Source organism: Hirundo rustica, chromosome 23 (assembly GCF_015227805.2).
Source record: "Hirundo rustica isolate bHirRus1 chromosome 23, bHirRus1.pri.v3, whole genome shotgun sequence".
NCBI classification, from domain to species: domain Eukaryota; kingdom Metazoa; phylum Chordata; class Aves; order Passeriformes; family Hirundinidae; genus Hirundo; species Hirundo rustica.
In genome coordinates, this window is record NC_053472.1 from 6,770,045 (window position 1) to 6,796,023 (window position 25,979).

Here is a 25,979-nt window from a genome sequence, read left to right on the forward strand (position 1 = left end):
TTGCTTTTCTGGGAATCGAAGTGCTCAGCGCCTGGGGCTTCCCACAGCTCAGCCCTGCATCCTGTCCAGGCTCTGCTGCAGCCAGGCGTGGCAGCATCTCTGCACAGGGATGGATGGGCACTCAGGCCTCTCTCCTGCAGCAGCCACGCTGCGAGCACGTTCCCTAGCTGGGCAAGCAGGTATTTAGCCCAGAGGTGAAGCAATCTCAGAGGCTAGGGAGAGCACAAGGGCACAAGCACAAGATCCCCCAACATGTGATGGCACAAGTGATGCTCTGCATTCCCTCCTCACCCCAACCTGACCTCATCCCTAGTCCTGGGTGGCAGCATTATGCACTATATGCCTTCGGCAGCTCCCACCCCATGCCGTGGAATGCGCTGGGGGCTGTTGAGCTGTGGCAGAAGCATGGCTCTTCACGGGATGGGGGGTTGTAGCCAGGCTGGGGACCACAGTGGGAACAGGGAGGGAGGCCTCAATTGTGGTGCCTCCTGGTGCGGAGCAGGCAGGAGAGGGAAGCAGCTCTCCTTCAGGCTGCCAGCACTCGCCTTTCAGAGCGCGTTTGGAGCGTCAAAAACAATAAAGCATCAGCAAGGAGCCCTGGCAGCACAGCTGCCTGATGGCCCCGGCCCCATCATGCGCCCGAGGCCGCCCATTACAGAGCCTCCCGCTCCCCGAATTGCATGTCTGCTATGATTTAATGCTGTGAGACATGAAATAAACACCGCAGGCAGGCAGGGCTGCCGGCATGGGCACGACAAGGCTCACAGCAGCCCCCGCTCCCATGGCACCCTGCATCCAGGAACAGTGCTCCTCTGGGATGCTTGGGCTTGCTTGCATCCCTGAGTCTGCAAAGGGCCAGGGGGACACACAGGATCTTTCCTCTGGCATTCAACCTGTGCAGCTCTAAGACCGAAGCACAGACCAAACATCGTGAACAGCTGCTCAGTGTAGTCCCCTTGGCTAATTTAATTTAATGTAGGGGTGCTGGTAGCTTTGTCCCATGGGTGCAAACTGCATGGCCCTTGGAGAAGACAAAAATTGCCCATTCCAGGTACCAAGCCCATCCTCACCCCAGTGAAGGATCCCAATGCTTTAAAATCCCCCAGAGAAGGGATGGGAGCGGTTTCCTTTCAAGTCCTCTCTTCCATTAGACACCCTTCAAGTGTTTGCAATATTCTGCCACTGTTTCATTACCACTAAAGCCAGGTAATAAGTACACAAAGGTATTTGGAGCCCATTGCTGTTAATGAAGGAGATCCAGCTGATACTGAGTGGGATGACAACTATGCGTCACAGGCTGAACACCATCCAAGGTCAGAACTGCCTTGCTGAGAGCAGATCTGGCTGTTTTGTCTTATATGATTGTATTTTCCTTTTTCTTTTTATTTTTGATGAAGACCTGTGCCACAGGCTCACTGGGCAGAAGAGGGATAGTGGGCCCTGTTGTGGTTTCGGGCTGCCACCTTGGAAGAGTCCTCATCCCCAAGGCAAGTTTGCAACAGAGATTGTGCACACGAGGACTGCCTTGATGTAAAAGCCTCATGTCTGAAAAAGTCTTGCAGAAAAGTCTTCTGCGTCTTGTTTCTGTGGAAATTCAATCCATGGAGGACTGAGGCAATGCTGGAGAGGTTGGACATGCTGCACTGTGTGGGAACAGCCCTGGAGGGGACAGTGATAAGAGACAGTCCACTCAGGTTTGGGGTTTTTTTAATGTTTTTAAAACACTTATTGCTTCCTTTTGCTAAGCCAAAACTGTATGGAAAGTTCTCAGGACACTAAGGAGAGGGCATGTCTGCAGCTTGCTCTGTCTGACAGTGTACAGTCTCCCCCATAGTAAATTATCTTGGATGTAACAGCGCTGTGACTGCACTTAATGCTGCAAACAAATTGTTCTACACCCTAGTTAATTACCACAGCATTAATCAGGCTGCTAAACATTAAACATGGCCTGGACAAACCTGGAGCTAAAAATGTGGGTCTGAGTTTATCTTCGTGACAGGGACATTCAGAATTTTTATGGGTAATAGGTTTTTTAAGGTAGGAAAATCCTGGGGGACCCTTGCCTGAGCAACGAAGTTTGGGTAGAGTACCATTCCCTCTGCAGTTCATGGGGGTCCCAGAGAGAAAATCACAGTGCCCAGCACTACCTCCCTATCTCACACTATTAACAGCCTGGCAGGTTCCCAAAATGAGTGGAATTTCTTACTTTGTTGCATTTAAGCTTCACTGGTTGTATTGTTTTTCCTTTGCACACCAGGGAAATGGGCTGACACCGGCTTCCTCTGTTTTACCTTATCTACACTGCTACCTCCTCCCACTTGCCTCCCAAATTCCTCATCTGGAGTACCTGTGAAAACCAGGGAATCTCGGAACAGCCCACACTGAGGTCCCCACACCGCTTCCAAAACAAAAGGCAAGGGACGGTCTGTGACTACCCGGGACAAATCCAAGCGTGGGAGATGCCCACCCATCTGGGAAAGGGCATTTTCAAGGGAGAATTGGCAACCAGGTTATGGCAGTGGCACTGCCTGACCCCACTATCCTCCTGCAGTGCCACAGCTCCGCCGGAAACGCCCAATGCCATCAGCGTCGCGGGAACTTCAGTGCCCAGCGGGGACAAACCCAGGCCGACGATTTCAACTGACACATTCCTGATGATGCGGGACAGTTTTTGGCCAGTTTCTCCCAGGAGAGCTGAGCCCCGCTGGCTCGTCTGTTGGAGCCAAGTTGCGCAGGTGCCTGAGCCGCATCTCACCCGCGGGTCCGACGGCTGCGCTGCCGACAGCGTGGGGTCTGCACAGACACACCTGGGTTCTGCACAGCCCCCGGGGGCCCCTTGCTGGAAAGTCTCCATTTCAATATCATTTTATTAAGGGAAAGGTAGAATCCGGGCTGTGCAGAGAACACAGAGCCCTTTGGCTCAGCAAATCTGAGAAATGCCTATTTCCTGCTGATTTACCCACGCCCGATAAAGCATGGGTTTGGATGCAGCAGAAAGCAGGTGCCGGCCCCTCGTTGTTCTGAGCCTTTCCCAGGTTTTCCCCTGGGGCGCATCCACCCCTGGAGCATCCCAGTCCCCCGTGCATCCTCCATCAGCCGCCCTGATGCTCGCAGCCTCCCGCCCGGGCAGCACCGGGCCAGCGCAGGCGGACACATGTCAGAAGCAGGACCAAAATAGGGGAGGGGGTGTTATTATTGTTGCAATTACAAGAAAACAATGCACTTTTATCAGCATAGGGGGGCGCGGCCAGGGCAGAGCGCCGGCTGGGGCCGGTGTTCCCGGCTGCTGGTGTGGGGAGGGGGGAGAACGGGCTCGGCGGCCGGGGCGATGACCGGGGGCTTCTCGGGGGGGAACGCTGCCAGACACGTGGCCGGACACACGGACACGCGGATGGGCACGGCCGGACGGACGGACGGACGGGCACCGGCGGACGCGGCCCCGGCGGGCGGCGCGGCCGGAACCGGAGAGGCCGCGCGTGCGCGCTGTGCGGGTCGGCGCCGCTGCCGGCGGCCCCATGACGGCCGAGCTGCGGGCCCGGGACGGCGGCGGCGAGGTGAGACCGCGGGGGCGGCGGGATGAGACCGCGGGGTCGGCGGGGGATGTTGGGGCGGGGGAGCCACAGGGCGAGACGGCGGGGCCGCCGGGAGGGTGGCGGGCGGCGACCCCCGCGCGGGGCCGGGGCTGCCGCCGGACCGACCCTCCCGGCGCGGCCGCCCCGCCGCGCCCCGAGGCTGCGGCCCGCGGCCGCTCGGGGCCGGTCGGCAGCGCTTCCCCGCTCCGCGCGCTCTCGGTGCCCCGTCCCGTCGGGCAGCGGTGCCGTCCGCGCGCGTTTCGTTGGGAATAACGGGCTCCGCGCGGTAACGCGCGCGATGCGCCGGTACCACGGGAAAGGGCTCGGGCGGGCGCTCGGACACCCTCCTGCTCTGCTGAGAGCAGGAACGCCTGTTCCCTCCCCGCCGCTGAGCAGCATCTCCGGGGGCAAGTTAACGGAAACTGTTGCTCCCAAACTTCAGGGCTCTGCGTAAAATTGTCTCTGGAAGGACCCGGACCCGGACTCGGACCCGGACGCGAGGCTGTGTCAGTGCTCAGGGCACTGAAGCCCAGACCATCCCGAATTGACGCAGGGGTCTGCACTTTCTGTAGTATCTCTGTGCTCTTAGGACCCAAGAGATGCGTTTCAGAGAGGTCAGAGTTACAGGGTGGGATGGGATGAGGGTACTGGTCCTTTGGTTGTGTGTTTGAAGTGGCATTAGTGCAGCAACCATGCCCCGGTCTAGTGGGGACGGTGACCAGACAGAGCCCGCTGTGTGCATCTTGCACACGTTAACGTGGGGCCTGGTTGCTGCCTGCTGCTTCTTCTCATGATGGATGTTGGTTTGTGAGATCCTTGGCCAGGAGCATGGGCTTTGTTCCTGCTGCCACCTGTGGGTTTCCAGCCCTCTCCATATCCATTTTTCCGCACCATAAAAAGCATGGTTGAGATGCAGAGGCTGAAGGCCGAGGCTCTGTGTGCCTCTTCTGTGCCACAGCCTTCCTCCTCCTTGCGTGCTGTTGTTTCTGGAACGCCCTTGAACTCCTGCACTGCATTTGCTCCTTTCCCTGTTCACAGTTTCTCATGAAAACAAACTTCTGAAGGTGGTGAGTCACCTCAGAGCAGGGAAAACAGCAAAACCTTTCTGCTTCATCTTTCCTGGCTGACCTTGTAATTTTATCTCTAGTACCCTCCTTCCTCTCAGCCTCCTGGTTTTGTACTCATCTCTTGTTGCTGTAATTTAATACTAATAGGATTTGGGTTTGGTTTGTTATTTTTCCAGCAGGTAGGGCTTTGGTTCAGTTTGGGTTTGCAAGTGCAGGGTGTGTTAGCAGCGGCAGCACACTGGTGTTAATTACCAGCTACAGAGCTTGTTTTATAGCCCCGTGGCGCGTAACCTCAGAAAGCAATAACCAGACTAGTTAGGGCAACAAAACCACGCGCACTCCCCAAAGTCTTAACAAATTGGTTGCACAGAGAGTGGTTCCTGGTGGCTTTTGTGGGCTGCCAGGCAGCCATAACCCTCTTGAAAGTGGTACGGGATAAGCTGTCTGCTGTTAGCACAAACCTTTTCTCAAAGGCTGAATAAAAGCACGCAGAAATTGTTGAAATATTAAATGGTAACTTAGAGCAGAGGATCAGTAATTGGCTTTTATGCTTACAGCAGCCTTTGTGAGTTCTCTGTTTGGTGGAACAGAAAAACCACAGAAAATCGTGCCCTGTCCTGCCTCGGGTTTCATTATTATATTGCAGTGTATTAGCAAGGGTGTGAGGTTTTTTTCTTCACTGGAAAAATCTGCCCTGCGGCATAAGGTGGGGTCAGCCGACATGCACAGCACACGCTAAGGCAGCAAAATTAGCAACATGATTTAAGTGGTTTGCTTTTGTGAGAGTATGCCTGCCCCAAGCCTCTCAGCCTTGGCTCCTCATCAGGCAGCTCCTTCTGGGGCTGCTGAGGTGTTTGTGAGTCTTGGCTTTTCTCAGGATAAAAAGAATGTGTGGAACAAACTGAGGGGGATTGAACACACATATGTGCTCTTTCTGATAAAAGTTGAGCAAAAGTTGTATTTTAAATAGGACTACCGTGAATAACTTGACAAGAGAATTGCCACCAAAAATAATCTAGGAGATTTTTGTTTTAACAGCTGACACAGGTATGTGCTGTCTTTGTGTGTGGAGCAGCATCCATCACCGGTATGGGGAGGGGGGCTCAGAAGTAGTTGACTCATTATTCACTGGGTGGAACTTGTGCTCCAGTGCCCTGGAAGCATCTTGGGTTTTTTTCTCAATGGTGAGAGTAAGTAAAAACTGGGGTTCATTTGCCTGCAGCTTTGCTGGTTAAGATTAATTAAAAGTGGGATCTTAAGGAACCGGGATCGATCAGCTGCGCTGACTGCAGGATCCTCAACAGCCTCTGTAAATCAGGATACACAACACAGAGCCAGCAGTTGTTCCTGCTGTGATGTCCTTCCCATACCACATGCAACGCCAGCATTATGGAGCTGCATCTCAGCTGTCACCCAGACTGAGCCGTTAGCAGCAGCGTCAGCTGGACTGCAGCCATGAACAGGGGCGCTGGGACCCCCAGCGCTGGGAGGATCCTTGTGGAGAGCTGCCTCTCCTAGCAGTCATTGACTGAGGTTGTTTGTGCTTGCCATGTGCAGTGACCACCCTGCGGTAAGCCTAGGCTGCAAAGATTTTATAAGTCTGGTAAAGAGAATTTCTGTAATCATTTGTTTTAAGTAGCTGAACCAGTTGTGAACCATAGCACAGGGCCTTGGGCAGCGGGTATCTTGCCAGACCTCAAGTGGTCTGTGTGGAGTGGGAAGGAGGAGCAGTAGCAGGCTCCTGGGCCCTTGCTCTGACACCTTATTGTCAGTAAGAAGTGACATGCACAAATGGCATGTGCCACCACACTGAAAATAGCTCCTGACAGTGCCCTGGGAGCAGGCGGCTGCCTTATATGTCCTGCTGCACATGCCGCTGCCTTCGGGGGGTGGGGAAGCCCCTTCCCACCACGAGTGCTGCGCATCCCAGAGCTGACAGCAAGGATAGCCTGTTCTCCCAGGCCTGCCTGCATTCTCCTGAAGATACAAGGGGTTGAATGTTAGTCTGTGAACTTAGCAGGGGAAAAACCTGAGTGCAATGTTCAAGCTGATGTTGGTATTTGCATTAAGCAAGTGTGAATGGGTTTGTGCGTCAGTCTGTCAACAGAAAGGAAGGACAGAAGCAGTGCCCCACTGAGCCCTCAGCAAGTCTTGCAGAAACAGCTCGATGTCCATCCCGCTCACCTTTTCACAAGAGCCTTCTTTATTTTTTGCACGTAGGATTGCCAGGTGCTCTTAAACCAGATGAAAGAGATCACAGGAATTCAGGATTCAGCATTCCTGCTTGCCGCTCTAAAGGTTTGTGTATATTCTCACTGTTCTGGGGGAAGAGAGCTCTGATTTTGTCCAAAAAGTCAGGCAAGTTCAGGCTCCTGCCTATGGTAGCACACAGGCGTTTGCTGATGTGTTTGTCAGCTGGCGCTGAGCTTGTTAGAATGATCCACGCGTGGCCTGTGAGCGCGATCCAGGATCAGCCTGGATGCACGAGAGGCAAAGGGTAAATCCTTTGCTGTTCTGCTCCTCACCGGTGCTTTGCTTTTCCCTATTATTCCACCAGGCTGCTGATGGAGATCTCATGGAAGCAGTCACCTTCCTGACAGAGGACCCCACTCCAGAGCCAGTGCAGAACCCAGCTGCTGCAGAGCCGTCCGCCTGGGAAGAGAGCGTGGTGGGCAAACAGCTCCCACAGGGTGAGTTTCACCTCTGCTCACCCCTACAGCTGTACGTGTTTGTGTGAGCTCAAAGGGGAAGTATCCATCCTCCCTGCTTCTGCCAGCAGTACATCCCTCCAGCTTCTGTTCTGGTGCATATTTTGCCAGTACTGATCACTTAGTAGAGTTTTAATAATGTTTGGAGGTGACACATCACAGTTAAAAAGCTGATGTTCCTGCCTCATTATTTCAAGAGCTCTGAACTGTTTCCTTAAGCTCTGAACTTGGCTGTAAGGAAATCCTGGTAGTACACAGCTGCGTGCTCTACCCTGTTCTCCTCATTCATATCACTCAGTGGCTTTTAGGTTGCCTGGCATGATCTGAACAGGGATTTCTGTTTAAAACCTGAGCTAGAAAATTTTGCTTGTATTGATTGAAGAGCCACATTTGTGAAGTGTGATGTTTTCTAGAATTTCCTCTTAAAGAGAATGTTTGCTGCTGGTGGTGGAAAACTGATCAGAATGCTGCCTCCACTTCTAGATGTTAATGCTGCAGCTGCCCCTCACAACCAAGATAACCTCTGCACAGCCAACACTGTCAGACCACTGGAATCACCAAAAGCTCCAGCTGCAGAAAGGGATGCAGCTGAAAGGTCAGTGGAGCTGTAAATGACCCTCCCACTTTGGTTTTCCCAGGTATAAGTACCCATAAGTGGGTTCTGAAGCTGGTACCTGTAGAACAAACATGGATCACCTGCCAGGTGGACCCACTGGCTGGAGAGGAGTATGATTCCTGTAGCTCTTGTGAATCTTTGGGAGGTGTTTTACAGTGTTTATCTCTTGTGACAGACCACAGGACACCCACTCTGCTGAAAACAAAAACCGCTCCAAAAGGAAACGCTGTGAAGTCTGGGGAGAGAACCCCAAGCAGAATGACTGGAGAAGAGTGGGTGACTGGCCTGTTGGAATGAAAAATATCGGAAATACGTGTTGGTTTAGTGCAGTTATACAGGTAATCTGCAAAAAAAGTTCTCTGCTTCTAATATCAAAATTGCTGTGGTCTTGGAGTCAGAATGTTTCTCAGTTAGAAGTAAACATGCAGCAGTTCTGTGAGGGAATCATCATATGCAGATGAGTAAATGTGACCCTGCTCAAACACAGAAACTTCTGGGTTTATTTGATGTGACTGTGATGTGTTCTCGGCCTGTACAGAAAGAGCCGAAGAGCAGTTAAATAGGCTTTGCTTAAAAATAGCTACAGAGAATCTGTGTGTCTGTATGCAGGGACTTATGCAGCGATGGCCAAGTGCCTACTGAAATGATAAAAGCTTGCCAGGCAAAGTGAACAGATAATTTAATTTTACTGCAGTTATTGTTGGCTCGATAACACATGGTGTATCGTATTTCAGTTAATGGAATACACTGGCATAGATGCTTGGACAAATAAAAAACTAGGCAGCATATATTATTAGTAATGACCTGAAGAAGAGACAATAATAAGTGGAACTGAGCAGATTTGTCTCTCCTAACCATTTTACATCAGCAGAGAGATGTTAATCATTTGTCTCCAGCTCTGAGAGGAAGTAAGAAAGCTGCAAATGGGTTCTTCTCACCACGGCTTATTCTTGGGGGCTTTTCTGAGCCTGCCTGTGCAGAATAGAGTAATTTTCCTAAAGGATTTATATCTGTCCTAGAAATGGCAGGATGAGATTTCATCCTTGGATGGGTACAAACATGCTGATGATATCAAAGGTTTGTTACAGCCTAGTTAATTCTATGGTTCTGATTCTGTGCTGGTCCAGTACCGGGGCTGCTCACATTGTAAAGGTGTATTCAGTAGCACGGGACAATTGGGAATGTGAAGTTTGCAAAAGAAACCTGTCAAGGAAAACAGAGCATCAGGTTGCAGTGAGTCCAATCCTTGCCGGTGCTGACCAAGCTTCACCTCTCTTCTCCTTTCAGTCGCTGTTTCAGTTGCCAGAATTCCGGAGGCTGGTCCTTGGGTACTCCCTCCCACAGGATGTGCTTGAAAGTTGTCATAGTCACACTGTAAGTTTTGATTCAGTAACACTGTCGAGTTTCCCTCTTTTGCACTGTAGCATTCTGCTCTTTCTCTTATCACATTTGATTTGAGGTCATCTGAGACCTGTGACTTTAAAATCATCTGGCTACATTTAAGATAAGTTTAGGAAATTCTTAAAAACAGAATCAGGAAAAAAAAAGAGCTGCTTCTTGTACCCCTGTCCTCTAGAGCCTTTAACTGCTGTGTGGGGTGATGTTTTTCCCATAAAACTTCTTTGGCAGCTCCAGGTTACTCATTGGTTTGCATGCCTGGTAGAAGAACTGGTATTTGAGCCAGCATGCAGCTGGTTGGGTACCTTTAGAAGATGTGCATGTAGTGTTCAGTAGTACTTAGTTTTAAGATCATGCTTTTTGGAGCTGCAGGAAGGCCTTGACTTTTCTTCTTTTCTCAATGCAGGGAAAAAGAAATATTGCATTCATGCAAGAACTTCAGTGTCTGTTTGCATTAATGCTGGGAACATGGCGTAAGTTCGTAGACCCTTCTGCAGCACTGGAGCTCTTGAGGGACGTGTTTAGATCAGCTGAACAACCACAGGTAAAACCACATTGAAAAGCCTTTTGCTCTCTTCAAACTAGCAGTCACAGCCACAGCAACCCCATTTTGCCTGATCCTGCTGGTGCTTTCGGAGGCCTTTTCCCATGTTTGTCAGCCAACAAGCAGCTGTCCCGGTATCATTAGAGCAGAATGTACATGCGTGCTAATTAACCAGCCAGCGTAGCATGGCACTTCGCAGTGCCATCTTCATAGCCGGGTAGCGATCACAGTCATTTCCTCGGATCTAGTGTTCAGATGAGGGGCGTTCATTATCAGCCTAAATCAGCACAGCACAGCACTTGGGTCTCACGTAGCTCAGCTGAGTGGGCACAGCAGCACCGGTCAGGTTGTGTTCAGTGGGTCTGTGACACCAGCACACTGGGGGAGCACTTTCTGCTGGGTGTCACGATTTACTTTCCCCTTTGGTCTCTCTTCTAGCAGGATGTGAGTGAATTTACGCACAAACTACTGGACTGGCTGGAGGACGCATTCCAGCTCGCTGTGAATGTCACGTGAGTTCTGTGTGGTCCCAGGAGTTTGACCTAAGGAGAGGTTTAATAAATGAGAGGGCTTTCATATGAAGGTTTTGAGCAAATGAGTGTTCTTTGTTTCCTGTGGATGAGGCTTGTTAACCTTGAAGTGTTGTGTCTGCACCTTCTGTTGATGACTGTGGGACTTCACTCCTTGCTGACATGGCCTGCAGGGTAAATGAGCTTTTGAGGGAACAGAAAAGCTCTGGTAGTTTGAAACTTCATTTCAGAAGCTGGCACCTTAACTTTTTTTTTTCCCACTCTTGCCAGTGTAAGTGTTATAATGTGCTTTGAAACATAAAAATAAATTAGAGGCTTCCTCTTTATTTAGTGCTTGGATAGAAAAATGTACTTTTGCCTGTAGGCCCCCAAGCAGAGGCTTAGATTCTGACTTGGGGTTTTTTTTGCAGCCTCCCAGTTGTAAATGAAAGTGTGCTTTTGCTCTCTGAAACAGGAGCCCTGGGGACAAATCCGAAAACCCAATGGTGCAGCTCTTCTATGGGACTTTCCTGACTGAGGGTGTCCATGAGGGTGAGTTAAGGCTGTGGTAGATTCAACGTTTTTAACTCCTTTGAGTGTTTTGGAGTTAACCAGAATTTTTTGTTCTCTTGAGTTAGCTCATGGTTTCTGTATGGTTTCCATCATCCAGGCAACACTTTTTCCAAGATTGAGACCTTTGGTCAGTATCCCCTTCAGGTCAATGGTTACCGGAACCTGAATGAGTGCTTGGAAGGAGCCATGGTGGAGGGAGAGATGGACGAGGCAGCAGCGTCTCAGTCAGTGAAGTATGGACAGGAGGTTAGTTTGACCTTTTTTGCCGAGCCTTTGGTTGCCCGCTGCAGAAAAGTGCAGCACACACAGTGCAGGGGTACTCTGATAACTTTAAATGGCAACTGTGAGCATTCTCTAAGAATTGAATACAAAACATTTTCTGGATATCTGGAATCTCATATAAATGTCTGTTAGTGTTAGGTGATCAGACACTATGTGTGGTTAGACACTGTCTGCTGATTTGTAAAGATGTGTTGTCCTATGTAACCAGTTCAAAGACTTTATTTTAAATTGCAAAGGTCAACGTCTGCCTCTGAATCAAGTGTGATCAAGTCTCTCTCTTTCTGTTGAAGCCTACCTGTACCTGAGTAGGGGGAGACCTACTGCCTCCAAATTTTCAGAGGGTAAAAGTACAGTGCTTAACTCCATGGTATGCCATTTGGAATTTGACTCTTTCTCCCTATTAAGCTCTGTACGGTTTGGGGTTTTCCTTCCTGCTTTCACTCTTATTTTCTGACTGTGATGATTTTTATTTTTTTTTTAAACTCTCACTAATCACAAACCAATCATAAAAAACTTAGTTGCAGCAAGGTTAAGAAGCACTGTTGCATTCAGCATCCTCTGTGTGTAAGTACAGCAGAAGTTATCTTTGAGAAAGGCTGGGAAACAGCATTTCCAAAGGTATTGAGTGTAGGCAGGGCAGAGAAGAGTTATTTCAGTTCTGTGAGAATGTCTGAAAATTGTGTTGCTGTGGTTTAAACTGGCAAAGGAGAAACGAAGTATTCAGCAGGGGAGCCCTGTTCTGACCCTGGACTCAAATGTTTGTTCTGGGTTTTCCTGGTTTCTGCCTGAAGCAGTTCAGGTATAGTTACAGGGGATGTGGGTGAAGCTGGTGTTGGCTGGCACTGGAGACAAAGGCACGTTGGAGCTCATCAGGCAGGTTTGTTTCAATCCAAGCTTTTTACTTCCTCAAAATTCTTTCCCAAAATTAAGGGCAATTTGACCGATCACAGAGCTGTTTAATTCTTTTGTCTGCACAGATAGGAGGAAGAGGCTCTCTTTAATTTCTGAGAAGCCTTACTGGGAAAATTGTGCATCTTAGTTTCACTTTGTAGGATGTGGTGGGTAAAGGTGGTGATAGGGGACTTAAGGAATAAGGTGATTTTGTCTTTTGAGCACCTAGGCAAATGCACTGAAAGTCAAAGCAGCAGTGGAATTTACAGAAACTTCTCCCAGTCTATGGGACCATAAATCACTCCTTCTTTGTGGTTATGGGCTGCTTCTTAGAAAGCTCTGGTGTGGGGGAATTTTGTTGTTGCAGCACATCTGGCATGAATCCCACTAAGGAAAATGAGCTTAGTGTGCTCATCCTGAATCCAGAAGGGGACATGAAGTCAGCGGTGCCAAGCTGAGACAGGTGAAGGGACTTTCTGGCAGTGGATGCTGGAAGTTGTTGTGAATTCAGGAAGAGCAAGAGGAAGTGTGAATTCAACTGAGAATTTTTCTTTCAGCATAACACTTTGGAACAGTATATGAAGCTACAGAAAGTAGCTGGGGGTCTTCTCTGAATCCCCTAAATCAAGTCGTTTGCAAGTAGATTGAGTAAGAACAAGGATTCTGATGCTGCAGGAGGACTCCAGTGTTCATCACTGCATGTGATCTGCCTCAGAAAAGAACTCTCTCAGGGACTCTTAGATGATGTGCAGATTGTTTGTAGCCTCTGCTAATTTATGGAATTCAGTGCTGGACTTGTTAATAATCTGTCAAGCTGGATGCATCAGGTGATGACAAGTAACATTGAGAGCAATTATGAGGCTTTTTCACAGTAAAAATATAAAATCAAATGAAATTTCTAACTTGAAAAGTTTGGCTTTCTGACTAGTCACTCTGCAAACAAAACCTAATTCAGTGCTTAAAGACAGAGACTTTTAAATCAGTCTGAAATCATATAGGATCAGTCTAAAATGTGCCATTAGCAGTCATCTTAAAACAAGTCCCTTTGGGGGCATTTCTGCTTTTGTTACAGCGCTGGTTTACAAAACTCCCACCAGTTCTGACCTTTGAACTCTCCCGATTTGAGTTCAATCAGTCACTAGGACAGCCCGAGAAAATTCACACCAAGCTAGAGTTTCCCCAGACTATATATATGGACAGGTGAGTTGTCCTGTTGTACGGTATGTTTAAAGCTATTGCTTTGTTATAAATAAAGAAATTAAAAAGGTTGTTTGGGTGAGCAAGGAAAGATTCTAAAATACTTACGGAAGATTGTGAATGTTAGAAGTAAACAAATCTCACCTGGCAAATGGGGCTCTGTTATTTCTGTTTAGGTACCTCTACTGCAATAAAGATCTTATTCAGATGAAAAGAGAGGAAATGAAGAGATTGAAGGAGAAAATGGTGACTCTGCAGCAGAAACTGGAAAGGTGAGTAGTCATCTGGTTTTATTTTTATGCCCTCTGGAAGACTGCAAGTGTTTCCTTTTAAATGAGCTTTCCAATAGATGAGAAACTTGTAGGGGAAGGAGAAACAACAACATGGTTGTTCTGAAACATGTGGAAGAAGAAAGTGTATTTTCAAAAACCTGTCTCTTCGTTGGTTTTGAAATTTCACTGATACTCTTACAGGAATAAATGCTTTAAAGAGCAGAGTTGACGCTGTCAGCTGCACTGGGAGTGGACGTGAGGAAGCCCAGTAGCACCTTACAGAAGAAGTTGTTCTTCTCTTGTCCCATGAGGTTTAAACCCATCTCATTCCTTCATTCATGCAACACCTTGCTTTTTTCCATAGGTACATGGAATATGGCTCTGGCCCAGCCCGCTTTCCACTGCCTGACATGCTGCAATATGTGCTTGAGTTCATTGCTACAAAGCCAGCTGTGGCTGTTTGCTCTGCTCAGAGCTCTCAAACAACACTCCTGCGCTCCCAAGCCAAGCCTCATGTTTTGGACGTGCTCTCACAGCCAAATGGGTCAGTAAACAGAAATAAAAAGAGTGCACAGGAGAACACTTCACCTCCCAACTAGATGGTCCTGGGTGGCATTCCAAAAGTGGGTTATTTATCTGGGCACTGGTGAACAAGATGCTGTAACGTGCAAATGCTTGTGCGAGTTGTGGGTCACTGCTTTGCTGGTTGTTTGATTCTGTTCTTGTAAATAGAACACTGCATCCTGGTCTGTCCTTTCTCCTTGTCCAAAAGCATCCCTATATTCCTTGCCTAAGCAGCAGTTAAGAACTAAAATACGTGCCCTTTTTGGCTAGGCTACTCATTTTTTTGCTTCATTGACCAGTAAATTACAGCAGTATTGGATTATTATAACCCTGGCCAGCATGGTTGGTTTAACACTCTAAATTAAGCTGAGTAAACCTTCTTAGTAGTAATGGAAGGAATTTTAGCATTGCTTATTGTGGATCTGTGCTTAGAGAGTTCTATAAGAAGTTTCCTTAGAATTTTTTCTTATATTTTAGTTTGATCTGTGAAGGAAGAAGCACATTTCAGTGTACTTTTTCTCTCTGCATTTTATACCCCTCTGGAAAGGAAATCCTGCTCCAGCTCTGGAGTCATTTTTGTTTGGTTTATTTTATATACTTAAAAAAAAAAAAAAAAAAAAAGAGAGAGAAAGATTAAAAAACCTGCCCACTACTCTTGGATTTTGCTCCACAGCATACAAGAAAGGACCGATACTAGGACTGAAGATGAAGCTTTCTTTGTGGCAAATTCTTCGCTGCAGCAAAACTCCAGTATGGAGCTCCAGCCTGCTGTTTCACCAGCAGAACTGTCTGAACGTCCAGCTCCTCATGTGGTCTCCAGGGAAGAGCTGAACCTGGTTCAGACATGTCTGCAGCGATGGAGAAACGAGATCAAACAAGACGTGCAAGGTTGGCCCCTAATGCATTTGTACCGGTTTTCCTCCTGAGTGTGCGCCTGGCTTCCCCTCTGTAGCTTTGCTGGTTACAGCCTGAACTACAAATAATTTTGTCCCTGTTAGAGCTCTGGTGTTGAGTCTATCTGATAGTCTCTGCATGGCTTCAAACTCTTTGAAGTGAAAGGAGCTAGCATAGCCTGATAAGTAGTCATTAATTTTTATGCATTTCTCTCATTGTTGATGTTCTTGGCAGATCTGAAGGAGTCTATTGCTGGGATCAACCTGTCCCTTGAACAAATGTACTGTGACCCTCTCCTCCAGCAGGTAGGAAATGCAGCTCCAGTAGGTAAATATTAAACTAGTATTGCTGATCCTCGTTTTTGTTAGATGTTGGTGGAAATTGCCCTCTTCACTGTATTTTTTAAATTTCCAGATGAAGCAGAGAAAGATTTACTTATGAAAATCTTGTATCTTCTTTCCTTAAAAGTCAGTTTTCACTTAGTAAGAGATGTATCAGATTGCTCAGACTCTTGTGCCATGCTGCACCTACAAACAGTCCCACTGTTTATGTACGGAGGTCGGGCAGAGTCAGCCCCTGACTGCACATCTGAGTGACGTCCATGCCACTTTGCAGGTTCCCTATCGTTTGCATGCAGTCCTGGTCCATGAGGGGCAGGCAAATGCTGGGCACTACTGGGCCTTCATATACGACCAGCCTCGGAAAAGATGGCTCAAGTACAATGACATCTTGGTGACAGAGTCATCGTGGGAAGAGCTGGAACGAGAGTCATTTGGAGGCTTGAGGAATGCCAGTGCCTACTGCCTGATGTACATCAGTGACCAGGTGTCCAGCGTCGGTGCAGGTACAGAGCCACAGCTGCTGGTTAATGGGATGTTTGTGTGCTGGTGTGTCTCTCTGGCCTGCACCATCGTTATGCTCCTCGGCTTCCCCAGCACAGTTGTCTTTTGACAAAGCACAAAACTTCACCCCAGACAGGACCGAAATAATCCTCTTTGTGCTCGATTCATTTCTAAATCCCTGATAGGGCTAAAAACTGCCAGGAGAAGCACGCAGGTGAGACTGGAAAAAGCACCTCATGCGTGAATTACGTGTGTACAGACTCTCCCTGCCCTTTTGCCACGTTTAACATGCATCTAGTGCCAGTGTTCTTCATTTTGGCTTTTTGTAGTGTTTATATGGCAGTACTTGTTTCCTCAGGGCATGTGAAATGCCTCCTACTTTATCTCTTCCATTTTTATCACACTTCCTGACTCGTTTGCTTGGTCTTTGATGATTCTGTTACACCGAATCTAAATGGGCTCTTTTTCGTGCAGCTTTTCCCTGAGAAGTATTGGTATCTGAGTGGCTCAGACTTGGTGTGTTTGCAGTGCCAGTGTACAAATAGTTTTGTGGAGAAATTGCTGTGCACGTGGCTCTAGACATGGCAAACAGCTGTAGAGGGACCCAGTAATTTCACGCGTGGCTCATTTTGTTGTAAAAAATGGAAAGAAACAATGGAGAGCTGACATTCTGTTCATTGCTAAATGTGGCTGATGAGAATCTGGAGGTTGTTCTTTGTTTTCGTATGACAGTTCTGAAATGAACCCATGGGGTGTTTTTTTCTCCTATTTAATGCAATTTTTTGTTGTTCTTTTTAAAGCATTTTAAAGGATGCATAACAATACCTGCTGTAGAAAGCTGCCATTTGCTTTTGATAAATTTTAGCACTTGTCTGAAGCTGATGCTGCTTGGGTTTTCTGCTGTTTTAAAAGCGAATACTAGTAGAATACTAGAAGTAGATTTAAAAAGCACTAAGAAACATCAGCATGACACTCGTGCTCTAGAACCCATGCAGCCCTTAGCTTTACCTGCCGTACAGTGATGGAGGTGTGTCGTCTCCGGCTGAGCTGTGAACTTTGCAGCTGGTGGCAGTTCAGTGCTGATCCCTGTACAGCTGGAGCCCTTGGATCAGGGTGTGTCTGACCTGCATCAGCAGACGCTGGTTCTGGAATTGCTCTGTGTAAATGCTCTCCAGTAGCAGAACAAAAGAGGGGTTTGTTTTAGGTAACTCGGTAGATTTGTCTTTATTTTTGCACCTTTCCTTCTGGATCACCTTAAATTACAGAGCCAGTAGAAAATGGGATTTCTTTCCCCTTTTCTCCCTCAGTCGGTTTCCTTGCAGCTGCTCACAATACCGTGTGTGTGTGTCCCTAAGGGTGGTGTCCTGCCACAATGTGTTTCCTTATGCCAGTCTTGCGTTTCCTCCAGATGAGGATGAGGGCCCAGAGGCTAGACAGTTCCAGAAAGAAGTGGAAGCTTTGTCCCCAGAACTGAGACACTACATCCAGGAGGACAACTGGCGCCTGGAGCAGGAGGCAGAGGAGTGGGATGAGGAGCAGTCTTGCAAGATTCCTCAGATGGAGCCTTCGCCTACTTCTGAGTTGCAGGACCTTTCCTCTGAGTCTGGACTAGGTAATCTCACTCCGAATTTACAAACCATCTCGGAACCAGGAACAGCCAGTTGGTCACCAGTACCACTGTGTTGAAGCCTTTCAAAAATGTGTCAGAATGCAGGAGCAGGTGTGAATAAGGCAGCAAAGGCAGCTGCTGGAGGCTCTGTCCTGACAGTACAAAAGGCTGTTCTGCTGGTTTTGCATGTGCATCCTTCCGAGCCTGTCCCCAGAAATGCTGTTTCCCATTCACTTAATCCTCATGGGCTAATATCAGTTCATTTCCAGCTTTTTCTTTTTTTCATAAATATCGAGTGGACAAGCGCTGTTCTCTGGAGTGGGAAACGTTACTTGGCAATCCCTGATGACGTGTGCCATTCCCACTGGAAAGGGGTACGCGCACGCTCGCGGGAAGTGCCTTCACCTCTGGGATGAAGGCGGCAGCTGTGTAAAACTGCATGGACAAGCTGCAAAAACATTTTAGAGCAAGAGAGAAAAAATCTCGCAGCTTCCGCTCACTGGTACCACACGTCTGTCCTGACAGAGCAATCTCCAGTCTGTGAGCAAAGCATGCGCTCCCTGTCCTCGGAGCACGCCAGGATTGCCAAGGAGCAGACTGCCAAGGCCATCGCCAACACTGCCGATGCCTACGAGAAGAACGGTGTCGAGGCAGCTCTGTGCGAGGTAGGAGCTGAGCCTTGGCCCAAGAGCCTCCCCTTTCTTGCTTGTCTCCGTATTAATTCTTCTTGATAGACCTTTGCTTTTCCCATTTCTGTGAAGTTCTGTAGCTGTACCACATTTAGCTGGATCCCTTTTGGCTTTCCTGTATTTTGCTTTGGATTTTCTTACTCTCTTTCTTCTTTCTCTTCTTGGCAACAGCACAAGGAGGTAGAGCCACTGAAGGCCCATCCAGGAGAAACATCCCCCACAGTTCAGGCAGAGCAGCCCCGGGACACTCGGGAAGCAGAGGCTGCTGCCCAAACTAGCTCACAGGTCTCTGAAGTGGAAATCCCCAGTGTGGGGAAGATTCCCGTTAGATCCGATGCAGATGGATATAATGAGGAGGTACAGATCCCAGTGCAGGGGTTAATTACTGCTGCTCGTTAGCCTGTACCTTTGTAGTTAGCTGGCTTTGAGCTGCCCTGAGGGTGGGTGTGATTGTGTTTGTCATAGGAACAACGCCCTGTACAAAGTTAGTTTTCCCACTGTGGAAGGGAAGGGGGACCACCTTGTTCCACAACTCCATTTTTAAATCTCATCAGAGAAGGAGCTCTGTAAGAGCACTCAATTTGTCAATATGCATGTTGGTCCTAAGTCCTCCTTCTGGCACAACTGTATCAAAATTGATCCTACCTGTGTTAATTTAGTTACAAGTCTCTTTGCTGGCTTCAGTTACTGTTTTGCCCCCAGTCAAAGACCTTAATCCCGACAGCATAATTTGTGTACCCTGCCCACTGATTTTTTTGACTTTAACCACTCTCATACATGCTCAAGCAGTGTTTTGGAAGTTCTCTCACTTTCACAAGTTGGATTTCATACCAACACTGGTGCTGTCACTCCTTGAGTAGGTTTGAGATGTTCTTGTGTGATGTTGGCTCGAGGAACTGCTGCATCACAGGTTCTGCATTCATTTTACATGTCTTAGGAGGATTGAGTGGGACATGGTGGGGACATGGCCAGCATGCTTTACCTTCTCACTTGTTGAATTTAAAAATTCAAGGGTTTGGGTTGATCAGCCTTGAGACATTTAAATGCCAAAAAAAAAAAAACAAAAAAACCCCTGCATCCTGCATGTAAAGTGCATGTGATAGGTAGAGTCAGTTGCATGCAAGTAACTCACAGCCCCAGTTATCACACCTGTACTCATACAACTTCCTTTAAACCTTACCTTTGAAAGTTTCTTCCATTCTTCACTATGCTGTCTCTTCTTTCCCTGTTACTGTTTTCCTTGTTCCTGTTTGTGTCTCTTCTCCTGCTTTCGTGGAAGGTGATGCTGAGTCCAGCCATGCAAGGTGTCATCCTGGCTATTGCAAAAGCCCGCCAGACCTTTGATCGTGATGGGTCTGAAGCAGGGCTTGTTAAGGTATTGATTTGTTTGCTAAATCAAATAGTATGGATATCTGTTTTCCCAGAATAGAGAGTGTGTGCCATATTGACAGATCAGGAGTGTAAAGGGAACGATTTGTGCAGTTTTTCTTCTAGTTAATGGCCTTTGCCCTGCATTTCAGTTCCTGCTGTCTTACAGTGATGAGATATCTGTGGGTTCAAAACAATTTTTAGAGCTTGTAAGAGAACACTGTCCTCACAAGACAAACAGCAACTTTCCTTTTTTCTGCTTATTCTTTTGCTACTTTAAAATTTGGTTTTTTTGGTCCTGAACATGCTTGCTTACTGTGACCTCTGTTGTCAAAGATGTCCTCAAGAAATGTCTGTGTGAATAGGGGTTTGAAAGCATAACTACTGCTGAATGCTGAAGCTAGTGTTAGATTTACAGGCAGGCAGATTTAACTAAAAATACCATGTGGAAAGAATCACCTGTGCTGGTAATCTATGGGAATATAAATCACAAGACTCTTGCACCTCCTGCAGGTACAAGTGTGTCCCAGTTGATTCTGGCAGCCTGAGCACTTGTCAGAGGGTTGCCAAATCCATCTAAGGCAATTTTCCCCCCTCTCTCAAAGGCACCTACACAGCCTGGCACTTTTGGAAGCTCACACTTCACATGTGGGGTTTGCCTGGCTGTGGGGGCCATTGGTTTAGAGTTGAGGTGTTGGTTATTCACCCCTGGAATATCACCAGCAGAGGAGGCTTGGTGTCACCATAGGAATCCCTTCAAACAGGACAGCTTTGAGCTCCCATTGGCTGCTGTGGCATTCCCATGGGCAGCCAGGTGGGTCTGTCAGTACGTGTGTTCCATTGGCAGGCATTCCATGAGGAGTACTCCCGGCTGTACCTGCTTTCCAAGGAGACCCCAACCCCCCAGAACGATGCTCGGTTGCAGCACGTGCTCATCTACTTCCTGCAGAACAACGCTCCGCAGAAGGTGGTGGAACGGACCCTCCTCGAGCAGTTTGCAGACAAAAACCTCAGCTATGATGAACGGTGAGTGCCTGGAATTCCAGGGTAGGCTTTTCCCACCCAGATGTGGCCGGTTGTAATTTTTCTCCTTTCTGCTCACATGGAGCAGGTCCATCAGCATCATGAAGGTGGCACGGGCAAAGCTGAGCGAAATCGGTCCTGACGACGTTGACATGGAGGAGTACAAGGTAAGGGACCAGAGAGCTGCTTCTGATCCTTCTCACTGTCCTGACTGGCTCTGTCTGAACTGGGAAATGGGGAGCACAGCATGGAACTGTGTGGCCAACGCACTGGTCACTGGATGCCTGTTGGCAGCAGGTGTCTGCAGGAGGGTGCTGAGGGAGAGGGAATACAGTGGGAATCTGAGCTTGGAGGAGTGTCTGCAGCTGGCTAAATTCATTGGTGTGTCACTTAGGAGAGACATTTAAACATTTCAAAGGGTGGAATCAGAGACCCCAAACTATGCATGTAAGTGTTTCAGGTGAGGCTGATGCTCTGCTTCCCTCCTCCTCCTCACAGAGATGGCACGAAGACTACAGCCTTTTCCGCAAAGTGTCCATTTACCTGCTGACAGGATTGGAACTCTACCAGAATAGAAAGTAAGTTCCTCTAATTGTGTTTGGACACAATAAGCTGTAGCTAAAAGTAAAGGTCACTTTGACAAAAATCTTTCTTTCTGAACCACAGTGGCCTGTGTCTGAGGCCAGTGGGCACTTTTTGACCTGCCAGTTGCTCTTCTAGAATCCACAGTCGAGCTTGGTTAATAGTTTAAAGAATATGAGGTTGAGCTACTGGCTGCCTGCCTGACAGTTTGGAAGTTCCCCCTTAAGATTTCCCTTTGAGAAGTAGAGCTTTATATTCTGTTTTCCAGAGACAGGTTTACAGGAATAATTGTCATCACTTTGGGATTTTTCACCTTGGACTCCTGTGTTAAAATGAAACTGCCTCAAAATGGGTGTTATGCTTTGTATAAACACACACTTTGGAGTCCTCTAGACTCAAAGGGTCTTGGTTTCCTCCTTACCATTCTAGAACTTGTATTTTTCTTAAATGGTGCAGGCTTTTTTATTCCTGGATGGAAACAGAACTGAATTCCAAGGGGGTTCACAGTAATGAGCCACGAAATTGAGGTGGGCAAATTGACATGAGGCATGACAAGAGCAGCTTAGAATTCCCCCAGTTTGACCTAATCCCTGTCAGCGGTTCTGTTTTCTCATCTGTAGCTTGAAATGTGTGAGACTCAAAACACAACCGTCTGCTCTTCTCAGGGTGTCCTCTCATAGTGCAGTTCCTGGGGCAGTACAGAAAATAAACACGGTACAAATACATTGCACATGAACTTGGTTTTAAGGGGCTCTGCCCAGACACTTGTTTGGCACTCCGGGCAAAAGGGAGCAGGAAGGCTTGACATGGGCCATCTGTTCATTTGTGCTTTGTCAGGGAAATACAGCTTTTCCCATCGGGCCCGATGCCGTTCCAGCCAAGCCCAGCAGGAAATGTTTCCTGAGCTGAGCCAAGGGAATGGCTGTAGTCATGGCCCTGGCAGAGCTTGAGGCCTGCAGAGCTGTCCCTCTTCTTCCAGGTACCAAGAGTCACTCACCTACCTGGTCTACGCCTACCAAAGCAACACCAAACTGCTGCTGAAGGGAACCAACCGAGGCGTGAGCGAGTCGCTGATCGCCTTGTACAGAAGGAAGTGTCTCCTGGTTTGTATGGAGCAGCTCAGCACTCACTTTTGGAGAGGAGGGGAGGGAGCAGCCAGGGCGCCGTGGTAGCCAAGACCAGTACAACTGTTTCTGTTAGTCTATTGACATGATTCTGCCCCTTGCTGAGTACCAGCAGCAATATGGAAAGCTAATAATAATCATATTATTATGATTATTAAAGAACACGCCACATAGGTTTCAGAGAATCTAGGCAAAGGCAGATCTGGATCTTGCCATCTTCAAGGCAGATGTGTAAATTAGCTGTATGCTCTCTGTATACAGATACAGCAAATTGCATGTGTATGAATATATATATATGTTTTCAAGTTTGTTTTCTACGGTGTGTTTCCCATGACTGAAAGTGGCTGTTCCAGCAGAGTCTGATGCTGTTAGTCCTTATTCTCTGCATGGCTGCCAGTGCAGGGCCCAAGCTGGGCCTTTCCTGGGTGGTTATCCATGGTCCGTGCTTGTTCTTTACAAGTCTGTCCCCAATTCTCCTTCCACCCCCAGAAACTGAACGAGATGGCAGCTTCTCTTTTTGTCAGCTGTGAAGAAGCTCATGTGTCAGAGGGTGTGAGCATCCTGAATGAGCTGATCATCCCCTGCATGCATCTCATGAACAACTTTGAGATCTCCAAAGAGGACCTGGATGCCATCGAGGTCATGAGAAACCGCTGGTGCTCTTATTTGGGACGAGAAGACATGGATGGTAGGAAATGGCTGCTGCTCATGGGCAGGGCAGTATCTGGACCTGAACTGGGGAAGAATTAAAGGACCATCTAAAATTAAATTCCTGGTGTCTGCACTACAGCCCATCAATGTCCTTCTAATTGTGGGAGGAGAAATGCATTTGAATCACCCATTAAATCCTTTTACAGAAGGAATTAATCTTTTGCACAAAAACAAGCTGCAGAAGGGTCCCTCTTCCCTAAAATGGGACAGCTGATGACCCAAGAATGGCTTAGAGTTTCCTTGAGGGGCTTGGGTCTTATGTCAGGGTTTCTCCCTGACTGGAGGTACCCAGGAATGGCAGGTGAACACAACCATACTTGGTGGCGTGGCGTGCTTCTCTTCAGGAGGGAGGAGTAGGTGTTATCAGAGGCCAGGTTATGCAAGATGGAATGGGGGAGCAGATTTGGGGCATCTCTGCCTTCTGAAGAGGAGTTTGTCATTGTAGAGCGGAATGTTGGTTCTGGACAGCTATTCTTGTTCTGTATTTTCTCCTGGAGTCGGCCTCTGTGACTCCCCTCAGGTCATTTCTCTTCAGACAAATCGGTCCTGACTTGCCTTGATGTGTGCATGAAGGTCTGGGGAGTCCCTGCAGAATTTTTATCACTAACAGAGGGTAAACTTGATGAAAGAAAATGATGCAAAAACACAGAGGTTTATTCTCAAAATACAGTTGTAAAAATTAATATTGGATAAATTTATCCCAGTTCCTGGGCTGGATGTGGCAGCCTTTGCTTGCACAGAAGGTTTTAAAGAACCAGAAGCTGAGTGCTCACCCCTCCCAGGTCACAGGAGCTGGCTCAGGTGTTCTCTGCTCTTCTTTATCCTGTGGTGGCTGTGCTGTATCATGCACTCCAGTGGCATCTGGGCACAGACCTGCACCGGGAGTGCGCGGTACCAGCTCAGCATGGGCTGAACTGGCTTGTCTGAGGGGGTATAGGGTGTGAAGGCTCCATTTCCCTCAGTTGCAGTCAATAGCTGAGCGTCACCCTGCAGCATGCAGTTACACTTCATCTGACTGCCAGGACAGCAGTGCCTTTCCTTGGAGAGCACCGTGTCTCAGTGGGACATGGCCCTGTCCTCAGGCAGCCAGGTGGCAGTGGAGCTTCCCTCACAGAGCCCTGGGGAGGCAGGCAGGACTGGAGCTGGTGCAAAGCCTCCTCTGCGCCAGCAGCTGCTGCTCATCCCTGGTGATGGGCTGGGCGGCTCTCAGCGCAGGGAGAGGAGTCTGCAAAAGGCATCACAGCTCCTTAACTCAGGGCCTGGAGCCCTCTGCCATTTGCTGCCACTGACCGTTTCCTCCTTTTCCCCTTGACAGCAAAGCTGCAGATGAAGCTGGGTGAGCTGCTGCCCCGGCTCCTCGACGGCTCCACTGAGGTCATTGTGCTGAAAGAGCCCCCGAAGATCCGACCCAACTCCCCTTACGACCTCTGCAGCCGCTTTGCAGCCGTCATGGAGTCCATTCACGGGGCCTCAACCGTGACCGTGAAGTAGCCCGCAGGCCGCTGGCCGTGCCGCAGTGCCACGCTGCCGGCCTGCCCAGGGCCTCCGTCGGGTGCTGCTGGAGCGGGGGAGGACAGGGGGGCGGTTTGGATTCCAAGCTGTGTTCTTTGTAAATATGAGCGGATAAAAAGCAGTATTGCACTTCAGAGGCAGAACGTAAGGCAGTAACGAACGACCTGGACCACGGTTACAGAGCAAGGCGCAGGCCCCGGCAGCACCATGGGGCCCAGCCGGGCTCCAGAGGTTCTTCTGTCCTGGCAACCTTCTAGGGGCAGCCCCTGGACCCATGATGGCAGAGGAGCCCAACTCTGCTCACCCCTGCACACTGTGGCTGGGCTGTCGGGCACTTTCACAGCTCCCTGAATGGTCACTGCCAGGGGTTGCGTGCTCCGATCCAGCCAGGCTCCTGCTCACGGGAGCCTGGGCTGAGTGAGGAGGAGGCAGCAAGGAGCAGTGGCTCACGCTCTGTCGCGTGGGCAGTCATGCACGCGGCTGCATGTTCTGGTCAAGTCAAGCAGGCTTTTGCCTTTTGTATTCCAGCTGGCCCCAGAAACCACGCAGGAGCCTTCCTTGGAGAGGCACAGGCAAATCCTGGCAGTGAGGAGCCAGGACGGGGCTGTGGGTTTGTGCCTGGCAGGAGCTGACTGGCTCAGGGCAATCACATCACCCCAAAGGATATTCCCCTCGTGGCCAGAAGGCAAACTTCCTTCTCCCCTGGGGTGGTTGGTCAGGGTTGGATTAGTGTCAGTGACAACTGTGAGGGCTCGGATCAGCCCATTGTGTTGGTGGTGGGGGTTTGTGTTGACTTTGTTAACGAAGTGCCCTGTTGGCATTTCCTTTTGCGGTCGCCCTGTGCTTGCATTTGAGCTGCAGCAGTTGTAAGCCAAAAGTTCTGAGTCAGTGGAGGGGGATCCTGTTTTTTTGGAACTATGCAGAGTTTTCTAACAGTGCAATAAAAGCATTTGTTCTATGTTAGAATGAAAAGCTCCTTCCATGTCTTTATTTCACTCTGGGGTTTTGCCTGAAGGTTCCTCCTGTACAAAATGTGTTGTCATGAGCAGAGCTGCCTTAGGATGGTTCCACCATCCTGTCAGGTGGTGTTTCCCCAGTACTTAGGAATAAACTGCTCCTGTGGGAGAATCTTGCACTCTCCAGGTGACTTTATGATGAAGTAGGACTGCTGTTATCCACAGGCACTCTGGCTGCCAGTGTCCTAGCAGTGACCCATGCCTCCTCAGGGTGCTGCAGTGCCAGAGTGCTGCTTTATCAGCTTGTTTCCCGCCTTGTTGTATGTGGGATGAGGCCTTCAACTCACTGCTTGGGGTGCTTGACCTTGGATGAATGGAAACGTGGAGCTCTTGAATAGAGCCTCCGGGCCATCACCCACCCGGAGGCACGCTGCCTCCTCCCAGCCAACACTTGGCATTGCCGGGCAGCTTTTGTG

General features: G+C 48.7%; 1 protein-coding gene across 4 annotated transcripts; it reads left to right on the forward strand.

Moving 5' to 3' along the window:
• The first annotated feature begins 2,614 nt into the window (after positions 1-2,614).
• Positions 2,615-25,511, forward strand: USP28 (ubiquitin specific peptidase 28). Of its 4 annotated transcripts, XM_040084960.2 has the most exons (27): positions 3,540-3,554; positions 4,015-4,186; positions 6,860-6,937; positions 7,197-7,329; positions 7,831-7,942; positions 8,139-8,301; positions 9,251-9,337; positions 9,768-9,905; positions 10,344-10,417; positions 10,890-10,966; positions 11,085-11,233; positions 13,233-13,360; positions 13,534-13,629; positions 13,994-14,173; positions 14,867-15,081; positions 15,322-15,392; positions 15,703-15,931; positions 17,338-17,541; positions 18,064-18,203; positions 18,399-18,584; positions 19,507-19,602; positions 20,443-20,621; positions 20,707-20,785; positions 21,117-21,196; positions 22,180-22,303; positions 22,814-23,012; positions 24,351-25,504. In XM_040084960.2, the coding sequence occupies exons 2-27, from the start codon at positions 4,172-4,174 to the stop codon at positions 24,524-24,526; spliced, it is 3,408 nt and encodes a 1,135-aa protein (XP_039940894.1). In that variant the 5' UTR covers positions 3,540-3,554; positions 4,015-4,171; the 3' UTR covers positions 24,527-25,504. The 4 variants fall into 4 exon arrangements, with proteins under 4 accessions (XP_039940895.2, XP_039940893.1, XP_039940896.1 ...); XM_040084959.2 differs by lacking the exon at positions 4,015-4,186 and having other exon boundaries at positions 3,494-3,554; XM_040084961.2 differs by lacking the exons at positions 3,540-3,554; positions 4,015-4,186; positions 18,399-18,584; positions 19,507-19,602 and adding an exon at positions 2,615-2,735 and having other exon boundaries at positions 24,351-25,511.
• Positions 25,512-25,979: the final 468 nt, after the last annotated feature.

What these genes read in the sequence shown, in the direction of transcription:
- USP28 (XM_040084959.2), top strand. Translation starts at nt 3,516, where the DNA reads ATGACGGCCGAGCTGCGGGCCCGGGACGGCGGCGGCGAG. An exon ending in CAGTGAAGTATGGACAGGAG is followed by an intron (nt 11,234 to 13,232) that starts GTTAGTTTGACC and finishes CTTTTGTTACAG; the next exon opens with CGCTGGTTTACAAAACTCCC. An exon ending in TTGACATGGAGGAGTACAAG is followed by an intron (nt 20,786 to 21,116) that starts GTAAGGGACCAG and finishes TCCTCCTCACAG; the next exon opens with AGATGGCACGAAGACTACAG.